The following is a 12,939-nucleotide window of genomic DNA, read 5'->3' on the forward strand; positions in this document are numbered from 1 at the left end:
AGTTTTAAGTTAAAGCAGGCATTTCCCTGCCTCTGGAGGACCTGATGCTCTGGCCTGATGCAAACCAGTACAGAGAAAGACATGCTTCAGATGATACTTCGTTAATACAAAGACTAGAAAACAGGTAGAGAGACATGTAAGAGGTATTTTGCTGATACCCAGTGGTAGAAGCAAGCAGACACTGTTAGCATCCGTGGGGAAAAAAACATGTGTCAAAGCCTACGTTCCAAAGGATAAATTTTACCCTTGATACGTGCATAATTATTTGTATGTTATGAAAGAAAATATACCCCCTATATCTAAAACCATTCCTTCATCTTTAGTATCAAAATAATAGTGATTGAGACAGTGTTGGCTTAACCTTTTCCTTTAAATGTTTAGCCTTTCAAATTTCCTACAGTTCTTAAATAAAGCATGTTGAATATCACTTTTCAGACCAATTTCATTCATCTTTTTATGCCGACTTCAATTATTTCAATTCCCCTGCATAAGAATTACTTAGCTCTTCTTTCACAAACACTAAGGAATTCACATATTAATTTAAAGTGCACATTTATCAATACCATAAGGTCACAGAGCCACTGAGAATGCTCATTTCCACTCCCTACTTGTGTAATCAGATCTTCCACTTATAAGAAGATTTGCCTTTATATGAAAGAGGATAAAGGAGAAAGTTGGACACTGGTGGTGTCATATTTTTTCCAGTTGTCCTTCAGAAATTCTCTGGCAGAAGTAAAAAGATCTTTCTGCTTTTTAACATGGGTAAGCTTGTCAGAGTCAGAGCAGGCATTATGTATCTACAGAGTTTGGTTTACCAAACTGCTTCCTGTTATTGTCTACAGACCCTGTGCTATGGCAGAAGATACCTGCCAACAGCAACAACAGTGATGTTTTTACACCATATTGTTTGGACCAAGTTATAGTTCACTTCCTTCATTTTAATTCACAGTATCCACTATTGTCGGCATCCCAGCATAAATAAAACTAAGAGAGAGTGAATGAACAGACCAGGGTAGCACTTCTTCTGATTTTCAAACTTCATTTTATGGGATTATGAAGTAATAAATTTTTTGCAATAGTGATAAAGCCATTATTATAATTTTTCATTGTTGGCAAACTAATAAAAATGTGTCAAGTATCAGAGGGGTAGCCGTGTTAATCTGGATCTGTAAAAAGCGACAAAGAGTCCTGTGGCACCTTATAGACTAACAGACGTATTGGAGCATAAGCTTTCGTGGGTGAATACCCAGTTCGTCAGATGCAGCCACCCATGAAAGCTTATGCTCCAATACGTCTGTTAGTCTGTAAGGTGCCACAGGACTCTTCGTCACTTAATAAGAATGTGAGGTATTTTAAAATCTAATCTAGGGATCGGCAACCTTTGGCACGTGGCTCACCAGGGTAAGCCCCCTGGCAGGCCGGGCCGGTTTGTTTACCTGCCACATCCGCAGGTTCGGCCAATCGCGGCTCCCACTGGCCACGGTTCACTGCTCCAGGCCAATGGGGGCCGCGGGAACAGCGCAAGCCGAGGGATGTGCTGGCTGCAGCTTGCTGCAGTCCCCATTGTCCTGGAGCGGCGAACTGTGGCCAGTGGGAGCCGCGATTGGCCGAACCTGCGGACACGGTAGGTAAACAAATTGGCCCGGCCTGCCAGGGGGCTTACCCAGGCGAGCCGCGTGCCAAAGGTTGCCGATCCCTGATCTAATGTATAACAAAAAAGCCATAATGAGTGATTGCATGTTTATTGCAATTCAATTGTAATTTCAATTACATGAAAGATTTAGAGTATTCAAGTTAGCTCTAGGTCTCAGACAATGAATGTGACTTTGACACGGGGCTCTTCTTAGATGTAGCTAGTACTTAAATATACCATTTCAAATTGCCTTCTAACTCAACAAAAGGATGATCTTTGTAGATTAGTGTTCAGATAGATTGAAGTCTGGGCCTGTTTTAGTCCAGGGTAATGCTCCAGAGAAGAAAATATGTATTGTTATATAGTCTTATTATCCAAATATATGACCTTACGTGTGTTTATTAAAATTAAACAAACCTTTTCTTTGTCATCCTTCTGTGTGTGCCCAGGCCAGCCGTTTAAACTGGATCCCAAGTCTGCCCACAGAAAGTTGAAGGTGTCCCATGATAACCTGACAGTGGAGCGTGATGAAACCTCTTCCAAAAAGAGCCACACACCCGAGCGATTCACCAGCCAAGGGAGCTATGGAATAGCTGGAAATGTGTTTATTGACAGTGGACGGCATTACTGGGAAGTGGTTATAAGTGGGAGTACATGGTATGTGTCACATTTTTAATTACTGTCATACCAGAAAAAGTTGCATTTGTTTTCATGCTAATACATGTCAGTGCTTCCTAAACAAAACTAAAACATCATTCTTAAATAAGAATAACAGATTGAATATGAAAGCACCTTCATGGTCCAGTGGCAAATGCTACACAGGGCAGTCAGATTTGGTTACAATATCCCCAGAGAATGGGAATGCTGTGGATACATGTCCCACAGTGGGGTGTAGGGGATGAAGAGGAGCATCCCTTCACTCTTGAATGAGCCTCATTGGCTGTCATGTGGAACAGGGTTTGTGGGCTCAGGGGATAGCGGTAGCCACCGTATTTGGTCAGAAAGAGACACACCATGACATGTGATTCAAGGGTTGTGATAGTGCTAGAAATAAATGAAATGGAAAACTTGTGAGGCCTGGAGTGCCCACCTCCCCTACAAAGAAAAATGCACATTTGTTAAGGCCACCACATAATAGGCAGAAAAATGCTTACTAGTGTATTTAGCATAAAGCAACAAAACACATCTGATATAGAACAAACATACAACAACACATATGAGGTTAGCCCCTGCTTCCACCAGAGGAATGTAAGCCATAAAAGCTTCTTCCCTACAGGGGAAATCAGGCCTTCATGCAGCGTGCCCAATGATGAGACTACCCCTGGAGGTCATTGTCCTAGTCAGTTTCCGTTTCATCAGGACATCCCACCAACTCTAAGGCCTGATCTACATTGGGGGCGGGGGGATCTATCTAAGTTACACAACTTCAGTTATGTGAATAACGTAGCTGAAGTCGACGTACTTAGACCTACTCACCGTGGTGTCTTCACTGCGGTGAGTCAACTGCAGCTGCTCCCCCGTCAACTCCCGCCTGCGCCTCTCGCAGTGGTGGAATACAGGAGTCAACGGGAGAGTGCTCGGGGATCTATTTATCGCGTCTAAACTGGACGCGATAAATCAACCCCCGCTGCATCAATTGCTGCCCATCAATCCAGCAGGTAGTGTAGACTTTCCCTAACACTTGTTTGGCAAAGGAATGTTGTCTCCTACAGTTGCCTCACATGGCCCAATGCTCGTTCCAATAAACTTGACACTTGAATCTACATACCTCATAGAGACCTGGCAGAAGAGGTTCTATGAAGGCAGAAATGGGCATTCCATGTACACTTTGATACTTTTTCTCATCTTTCTGCTGCACCATGTATTAAATCAGCAATGAGAGATCACGTTAATAGCAAATGCAACAATAGAAAGTTATTTGGTTTTAGTTCATTATCTATATATTCTTCTGTTCAGGAATGGAAATTTCCAGACAAAGGATTAGAACTCTGAGCTGTTTAGCACGCAGCAATTTTCCTTGTCAATAAAAAAGGCCGATATCATTAGCTAAGTGTTCCAAAAATTGCCATAGCATCCAAACTGTAAATAGCAATGTGGACAACAAGATTTGCATGACCTGCCAGCCCCAACATTGGGAGCAGAGAGGAATGTTAATTAAATGTGGTATTATGGTTATCCTTCACTTAATGAGAACATAACATGCATAAACAAAAGAAGACAATGCATTCCTTAGAGTCTTTCAGGATAAAGTTTAGCCTGTATTGATAGAAAACTGCATGGCACAAAACATTGGTTTTCTAGACTACTTTTATTTTACAGGTATGCAATTGGTATTTCTTACAAGACAGCGCCAAAACACGAGTGGATTGGAAAGAATTCTGCCTCTTGGGTGCTTTGCCGTTGTAATAATGCCTGGGTGGTGAGACATAACAGCAAAGAAATTCCTATAGAGCCTGCTCCTCACCTCCGTCGTGTTGGGATTTTGCTGGACTACGACAACGGTTCCCTTGCCTTTTATGATGCTTTGAACTCTCTACACCTTTACACGTTTGACATAACCTTTGCACAGCCCGTGTGCCCCACATTCACTGTGTGGAATAAATGTTTGACAATTATAACAGGCCTGCCTATCCCGGATCACTTAGACTGCACTGAGCAGCTTCCGTGACTGCTAAAAGCAAAGGGATATAATGTCAGCTTTCCAGTGGACTGCAAAAATACTGCCCACAGGAGCTATTTGAATATGTGGCGTACAAAACATCCCTGATGATTTGAGCCAGAACTGAAAGTGGGTATTTCTCTTTGCTGTGTATTTTGTATTAAAGGGCAAGAAATGGCTTTAATAATTTCTCAGAACTATTTTGTATTTAGTCTCTTACAGGAAGATTTATAAATTATTTATATAAAGAACTCCTCAATTTGGCGATTTGGATTACAATTAATTGTTTTTGCACATAAAGGGCCCCATTCACTAAAGTTTCGCAAGCCTTTTTTACAGTTTTATTTTACAAGGGACAACTAGCAGGAATTTTGTTTCCTGGAAACTGTGCAGCGGACACATTGATATACTGTTGATCTTACATTAAACTCCAATCTTATTGTGTGCAACATCTCTCTACTTCAGTTTTGCACACCAGAATGTGCATACCAAAAAAATGAAATAAAATAAACAAGGAAGGAAATGGAGTTATCCAGTACAACAAAAGAAGAAGGATTTATTTACTTCTGTTCACTAATATGTCTGCATGTTAAACTTATTCACATATGGACACAAGAAACATATGGAAGATCTTCTAGAAGTGTCAGTGGCTAAATCATCCGGTGATTCTAACCCTATCAATGCTTCACTTTTGTCTCTGGGAAGTGCAGTAAGATCACTGAGGATTTGTAAGACTGATATCATCTCAGAAAATCAGCAACATTGGAACAGCGCAACCAATCCAAGGTCTGACTATATCCTGATTTGATGAGAAGCTGCATCATTTAAGGTTCCATTATAATTGGAGATGGCCTAGTTCTGATGGTCGAGGTGTGGGTGTATATCACTGATTTTTCAGGTACACCACAAGAATCCAAGCCCATACATCTGAAATGAGAGATGGCCTACTTACAACTGATTTTAAACTAAATGCAAGAGTCTCAGTGTATCGCACTGTAGTGTATCAATAAAGAAGAGCAAAGATATCTGGTATATGGATGTTGCATTGAGAAGCACTGTACTGAAGTTCATCATAAAATCATCCAATGAAACAACGAATGTGTATTGTTGCGTTGGGTTGCTTGAAGGGATAGACTTCTCTTTGTGAATGAGAGGTAAATGACAAATTTGCAGCAGTAACATTAGTTTATCTGAGTTTCACCTGCACATATGGGATCTAAGTTAGCCCTGGTGTTAGGGGCTGCAACTCCACTGAGATAAGTAGAAGCTGTACGCACTATATCCCAAAGCTGAATTTTGCCCATTAATTTTTTTAAAAAATGAATAGGGCCCTTTGTGATTATTACAATATTTCTGAAAAATGATCATTTGGGAGATTCCTGAGAAATTTTTGAAATGTGGAAGATGGTATGATGCCTTTTAAAGCTGTTCCTAGAGAGACAGTGAAAAGGGTTTTGTTGATCATATGCAAAGGATGAAAACCTGCCTTCATAGAATAAGGATAAATGGAATACAAGCGTAATGAAAGGGTTGGCTCAGTCATTTTAAACCTTGCTTTGGGTGTCCTTTGAAAACGACACTTTAATGCACTTTGTTCACCAATGGGCCCAAAATGAAAGGGTCTCAAGCTTGGCTTCAGATTTTTTAAATATTGACTCTCCAGGTACAAAGATGTACTACAGTTTGCCTTATGATAGTGATATGAAAGAAGCTTATGAGGAGGCTAATGAATACATGACTACAGGTTTTGTTTAAACAGAGATTAATTACTGCTCATGTTCATTTGATTCTCTATACATACCCTGTTTACTGTGGAATGAATGGGGAAAAGTATCTCTCTGACAGCATGTTGGTTTCAGCCATTTTATCGCTTCCTGCCATGGCAGCGTTCCATTGTTTACAGAGAGTAGCTGCTGACCTTTTCTGAGTTGACATATGTAAAGGGAAAATATGTACATACTCGATGACAGTGTTTATTCTAATGTCTATGATGATGTAGAAAAGGGCCCCCCAAGAACTTAAAAAAATGTCTGAAACAGTGTTTTGTGTAACCGAATGTGATCTTACCAGTGTGACTTGATGTACTGTGTTCAGCTGATCTGGCCTTGACTGTTTGAAAGGCAATTGAGAAATCATGAAAGTTATTATACACGGTAGACTGAGAACAATTTCTAAAAAAAACAACGGTAAAAAGGTGTTGGGAGGGAAGAGAGTGACAACATGGGATGGGCGTCAACTTTCTGCCTAGCAGAACAGAGTATACAATATACATGGCACCACCCTTTTTCATAGAAATATTAAGTATATCTGGAAGCTAATTTCAGAAAGGGGCAAACTGACAACAGTTCAATATTAGATCATACAAGGCTTGCAGAGATCAAACTGGATTGAAAACAGTATCATGAATATTTGGAGGCTTTTCTCCTCCCTTTTTTCATTTTAAACACCAACCATGCATTTAAAGGGTGACAATTGGTTTTGGCTGAGAGGGAAAAAAATGGTCTGGTATATACAATAGTAATCCTTCTATGGGATTTATATTTCAACAATGAATACTTCATTTTAAGCCAAACCACATTCCTCAAATGGGCTATTAATTCTATCAGTGCTCTTTGTGCATGTATGTGTGTATATTATATATGTATAATTACATACGTATAATTACATATGTAATTATATATATATATACAGATTAATTGGCAATAAATTAAGTGTCCCACCATCCCTTTTAGCTTATTATTTGAACCATTATGTAGTCTGTATGGACTATGATTGGGGAAACAGTTTGCTATGCTTGGTATTTGTATGGACATTTTCAAAAATAAAAATCTGTTTATTTTACAGTACTTGATTCAATGCCCGATTATACAATAAAAACATCCATTTCAAAACTTGGCTTTTGTGGTTCTGTGGCATTTTCATGGTCCATACGAATAAAATGAAATATAGGGGGGACCAGCAATCTTAAACCAGTAACTAAAACATGCTGCTTTTACAATGCATGGCAGAGCTGGATGAGGTTTTCTTCTGATATTCTGAAACTGCTGAGACTCTCTGACGGCCAATGAAGCCGGCATGTGTACAATGATCATTTTAAGGCTGTAAATCCAAGTTGGGGTTCAGTGGAGCAAACTGTGGAACCCCTATAGGAAACTAAGTGCAAGAATAAAATGGCTGAATGGTTAAGGGTGTTGCTCAGCCTGGCTTACAGAGACCAAAAGGAAAGCTGCTCACTGTCATAACTTTTCCTCTTTCTGCTTTTATTCCTCCTGACTGCTAAATCTCTCAACTGCTCAGGCAAAGGAACCTCATTGAGCAGTGGTTCCCATCCATGGTCGACAGAGCATTTGTGGGTGGGCTGTCGAGATTTGACTGATCATGGAGTAATGGCGCCTTCTCTTTTCCAGCTGCTAAATCTCAATAAAAGAAGTTAGAAGTACAATGAATATTTTGCAGATATTACTTTTCTATGTAAGCAATTGCTGTAGTTGCAACAAGGATGATATAGAATCATCAGTGGGAGGTGAAGGTGGTCCATGTGACTACCAATGGGAAGGGAGGGGGGGTGTGATTGCAAATGGGTGACTGAGCATGGTGCCACATGTAAGAGTTGGTGGGTCCGTGACACAATCCTCAGCACTTTGACCATCACCCCTCTCTTAGTAGTTTTCCACTGGCTCCCATTCCTCTGTTGTATCACTTTCATGGCCCAATCCCAATCTATTTCCCATCCAAGGCTGGCCTTAGGGATGGTCGATATTGGCGACTGCCCAGGGCACTGTGGTTAGTGGGGGGGGCACCATCAAGAGAGTGTAACAATAACAGCTTGAGAACCTCTGAGCTAGATGAACCCTTGTTATGGGGTTGAGTTAAAACCCCATTGAGGGGTAAGTGTGAATTCACCCTTCAATTAACATAACTGTAAACATAAGAGTGACCTAAGACTAAAGGTCTGTATGATCGACCCAGGAGCTTTTGGGCTCAGTATTGTTTTGGATTGCTGTGTTTGGGAGAATACTGAGGTCACAGACAAGAACAGAGAGAGGCAAAAGAAAAAAGGAAGAGAAGCCAAGCAGGAACCTGTAAGCACAATGTGACCCTGGAACAAAGCGAGAGAGAGAGAAAGCTTTTGGGTCTGTTAGCTAAAAGAGGGTTGGAGGCTGGTAGGCTGCTCCTTTTGGTTTGTGGTTCCTTCTGTGTTCAGAGACACAGGACTTCATACATTCCTTGTAAATAAACAAGATTACATCAGAGAAATACGTGGCTACCACTAATTTCTACTCCCAACTGGAACACCCCCAGGGCCTCAAACTTTGACTAGCTGCTTGGGTCAATACGGGTAACACTATCATCACTCGTTCAGTATCGAAAGGTTGAGAGTCTTGTTACATGCTGCAGAGCTGAAATCATTGATGTCTAAGTATTAGACCTACTTTGGGACAGTGTCTCTGTTGCAAGAGACTGCCCAGTGTGCACCAGCGGTGAGTCTCCACCACTAACAGCTGAAATCACTGAGAGCTGAAATCATTAAGAGCTGTGTTAGGGTGGGGGGCCTGAAGACATCTTAGTGTGGCCAGCAGGGCGGCTGGCAGAGAGGAGCGGCAGGCAGCCAGCAGAGAGGCGCAGCAATCGGGTCGTTGGGGCGACGAGCGGGTGCCCAAGCAGCAGAGCGAATAAGGTGCCTCCTTATTCCCCCCTCCTCCACATAGGGTGGGAGATGAACTCTGCGGATGAACCTCTGAACTTTGGGGCTGCACTGGACAAGGAAAACAACTGTGAGTGGGGTGCAAAGAAGGGACAGTCACGTTAAAGGGACTTTTGGGTTGCTAGACTTAAGACCCTGAGGGGAAAAGGACACTGCCCACCTTACTTGGGGGTGGGTTTTTTGCTCATGGTTTATGTTTATGAACCCTAGTTGTGGTGTTTTCCCAAATTAATGCTGAGTTACTTCCCTCCTTTTATTAAAAGTTTTTGCTACACTCAGACCTTGTGCTTGCGAGAGGGGAAGTATTGCCTCTCAGAGGCGCCCAGGGGGTGGTGTGTAATTGTCCCAGGTCACTGGGTGGGAGCTCGAGCCAGTTTTGTGTTGTAGTGTTGAAAGGGAATCCCTAGATACTGAACCCAGCCCTTGTTGCTGCCGGCTGCACCTGGCAGAAGGGTTACATCATATTTACTGAAAAGTAAGGGGGGAAGCTTACTGCCTTTGGTTTTCACAAAAGATGTTCCAGCCTTCATAAACTAGCGAAAATTTGATAATTTAGTGTCCCCCTCCCCAATCCAGTGGGGATAATTTTTATGTACTGCAGCCTTACAAGTGAGATTCTGGTGTGTTTAGTTATAAGGAAGGCTGTGACCCTTTCAACTTTTTTCAGCACTGCTCTTCTGCCATATGATTGACAGTGTCTTTAATAATGCCGTCTCTAAGAGAGAATGCTGTGAGAGAGGGGGAACTGCTGGGAAAGACAGCTCAGAAATATAGGACGGGTGGAAACCTGCCATCCCTTCTTTGTCCTCGTGTAGCTGCATCCCCAGCTATATATATATAAAAAAGCAAGTCTGCACTCATCCTTCCATCTGTGCTTCCCTCCCTGACCCCATCCTACATTCCCCAATGACACAGAAATATGCTGTTTAAGGATGTGTTTGAAATCCTAATCTGAACAAAAGCAGCAGGAGAGGGATGTCAAGCCCTCAGGCCCTGATTCTCCTCTCACTTACCCAAGTTTTACATTTGTTGGCTTCAAAGCAGTGACTCCTGATTTACACTGGTACAGGTGAGAGGAGAACCAAGCCCATAATCTTCAGATTCCATTGGGGTCAAAAATCCAGCAAAGCATGAACACTTGTGCTATCAGACCAGCATTCCTAATAAATCATGTCTCTGGAGTGGGTGCATTAGCTGCTAGAAAAGCCGCCCAGTTTCTCACGAGCTGTTTCTCAAGCCCAACACAGGTGTGTTTTAAAATGAACAGTTCAATTGCATTCTGCTTGGGTGAATTGTTAGGGCAATGTTGTACCATTTCCTTAAGGCAGTATGCAGAACAATTCTCTTGGCTGGTACTGAGTTACATTTAACATGGGAACAGCTGGAACATAAGGTAAGATACAATAAAGCAGCATAATTCTATTGTTCCTGTTAGTTCCATTTAAAAATGGAGGCTGTCTAAAGCAGTTGAAAAGTCTACTTCCTCCAGCTGTTTATCAAAATTTATATAACTATTCTAGTGTAAGGAGAGGTTTCCTCTCAAGGAGGATTGGACCTTTTCTTTTTAATTCCTCCTGAGGCTGCTTTGTTGTTAGACATTTTCTAGAAAATCCACTGTAGCATGTAATAGGTTGCAATCAACCCCCTGAAAGATATACTGTAAAAGCGTTGTTGTGTCTCCTGCTGGCTGATGAATGAAACAAAACTAGGGTTAGTGGAAAATGAAATAGTTTTGACTACCAATCAGCCTTTCAAATCACATGAAAATGTTCCTGAGAATGTTTGTTTCTTTTTTGAAATTTTTGTATCTTTCCATAAGGAAAAACACCTTACCTGGGTATAGGTTTTGGGTTCTCCCCACTTTGTGTCTTTTCTCTTCTTGTTCTTTCCCCCATCCCAGAAGTTTTGGTTTTAAATTTAAAAAATAAATGTTTGCAGGAAATAACATACAAAATAATGTGGGGAAAAAATGACCTCTTTTCCACTCACTGTCATCAAAACATGAAATAGAATAAAAACAATCAAATGCAGAAAAGGTACAGTTCTCAGGGTATGTCTACATTACAGCCACTACAGCATCTGTGCCACTGTAGCACCGCTGTTTAGACGCTTCCTACATCAACATAAAGGCTTTGGGGGAAGGGGGTTCAGCGTAGTTAATCCACCTCTCCAAGAGGCAGTAGGTAGGTTGATGGAAGAATTCTTGTAGATAAATGTAGATTTATTTCCCAACTAGCACTGACATTTCCTTTGACCTTAGGACTCAGTTTCCTTCTGACTCAGTTTCCTTCTGTAAAATGGGAATGCTTCTCCCATACCTTTGCAAAGCACTTTGGAATCAATGGATTTGAAAAGCACTAGGTAATTGCAAAATATTAATTTTGGTCAGTAAATTTGGTACTTTCTGATTTTGATCTCGTGGAAAATACCGCAGAAAGCAGACCTTTCTCATAAAATATTAAGTAAATGTGTTTGGCAAAGACAACAACAAAAACAATCCAAAGCCAGGACATTCAGAGGCCAAAGAAGCTATCACAGCTTTTTTGAAACACAAAATCATTTTAGGAGCAGTTTGAACATGGAGCAATGATGCAGGTCAGTCATGTTCCAAGAGAAACAGAAATAGCTCAAATGAATTCATCCTTGTCACACAAATGAGTAGTGGTTGATACCAACAAACAGAGAGAGTCAAATAGTAAAAAAACACATGTATGTGAATATTTCTGTAAATATATGGTTTGCTCGGTTTCTCGGCTATTGATTGGGTCATATTTAGAGCTGGGCAGAAACCAGTTTTCCCATCCCATGAAAATTTTTGAGGTATTGCAAATTTTTTCTGCCATGGGAAAATGTCGTAATGTCGACAATTATTGTGAACCGAAAGTCTGGACAAAATATTGGTTTGGGTCAATCAAAACAGTTTGTTTTGAAAATTTTAAAGTGTTTCATGAACAGTTTCAGTTCTGACAAATCAGCATTTCATGTATTTTTGCATGTATTTGAATAAACACTAGGTATCACAAGCAATTTAACTGTCTGCAAACCACCCAGAGGCTTCTTCATCCAGACTATTCAGCAGGGCCGGCGCAACCCATTAGGCGACCTAGGCAGTTGCCTAGGGTGCTACAATTTGGGGGGCGGCAACCGCGGCGGTATTTCGGCTGCGGGACCTTCTGCTACCTCTGTGGGGGGCGGCATTTCGGGGTGGGACCGTCCGCTGCCTAGGGCGGCAGAAAAGCTGGCGGCGCTCCTGCTATTCAGGCAATACTTACAAATACAAAGCCAGTCACAGAAATCAGGATCAGTTTGTGAATGATACACAAATAGAAAGAACAGCCTAAATTCACCACATCCATTAATCCCAATGCATTATTCAAACAATTCTACAAACAAGTCTGTCTCATTAGAGTCTTGACGGTGTTCTCTTGTGGATAGGATGAAATATGAGTTCATCATCTTTGAATCTATGAAGTGAGTGTTCCATATTATTAATACTGGGAAATCACTCAGGATTAATAAATTCAGTACAAACACCAGTACTGGAAACTGAATAAGCTATTAGCCAGTTGTAAGATTGAATTACTGTCTAGTTATGAATGGCTTCATGCATATTTTAAGCCATGTAAAAATAAGCTTGTTACCCATACTGAATTTTACATAGATGTATGAAGAGACTCCTCTTCTGATAGTACTATTCTGAATAAAGTAACAGAGTTAGTTTGGTACAGTGATGTACAGATTCTATAGAATTATTTTCATAAAGTACCTGCGCTTGGGTAAGTTATTTTGTCTGAATGAATATTGTAGCATTGAGCCAAACCATGTTTTGTCTGAGATGGGAAACCAGGATCCTGACCTTTTGTGTCCATTAAAGATCCCATGGCATTTTCCCACAAGAGTAAGGGCATTAGCCCTAGGACCTGGCCAAATGTCATCTTTAGT

The 12,939-nt window shown here is 41.1% G+C and overlaps 1 protein-coding gene across 7 annotated transcripts in view; it reads left to right on the top strand.

The window, feature by feature from the left end:
• The window catches only part of MID1 (midline 1), a 335,146-nt gene extending 327,959 nt beyond the window's left edge, over positions 1 to 7,187 (top strand). For all 7 annotated transcript variants that reach the window (XM_054007902.1, XM_054007930.1, XM_054007946.1 and 4 more), the window contains 2 exons: positions 2,083 to 2,290; positions 3,953 to 7,187. In XM_054007902.1, the coding sequence (XP_053863877.1) occupies positions 2,083 to 2,290; positions 3,953 to 4,301 (557 nt within the window). In that variant the 3' untranslated portion in view covers positions 4,302 to 7,187. The remainder of the gene's footprint in view (positions 1 to 2,082; positions 2,291 to 3,952) is intronic.
• The last annotated feature ends 5,752 nt before the right edge of the window (positions 7,188 to 12,939 follow it).

This window comes from Malaclemys terrapin, chromosome 1 (genome assembly GCF_027887155.1).
Source record: "Malaclemys terrapin pileata isolate rMalTer1 chromosome 1, rMalTer1.hap1, whole genome shotgun sequence".
Taxonomy (NCBI): Eukaryota; Metazoa; Chordata; order Testudines; family Emydidae; genus Malaclemys; species Malaclemys terrapin.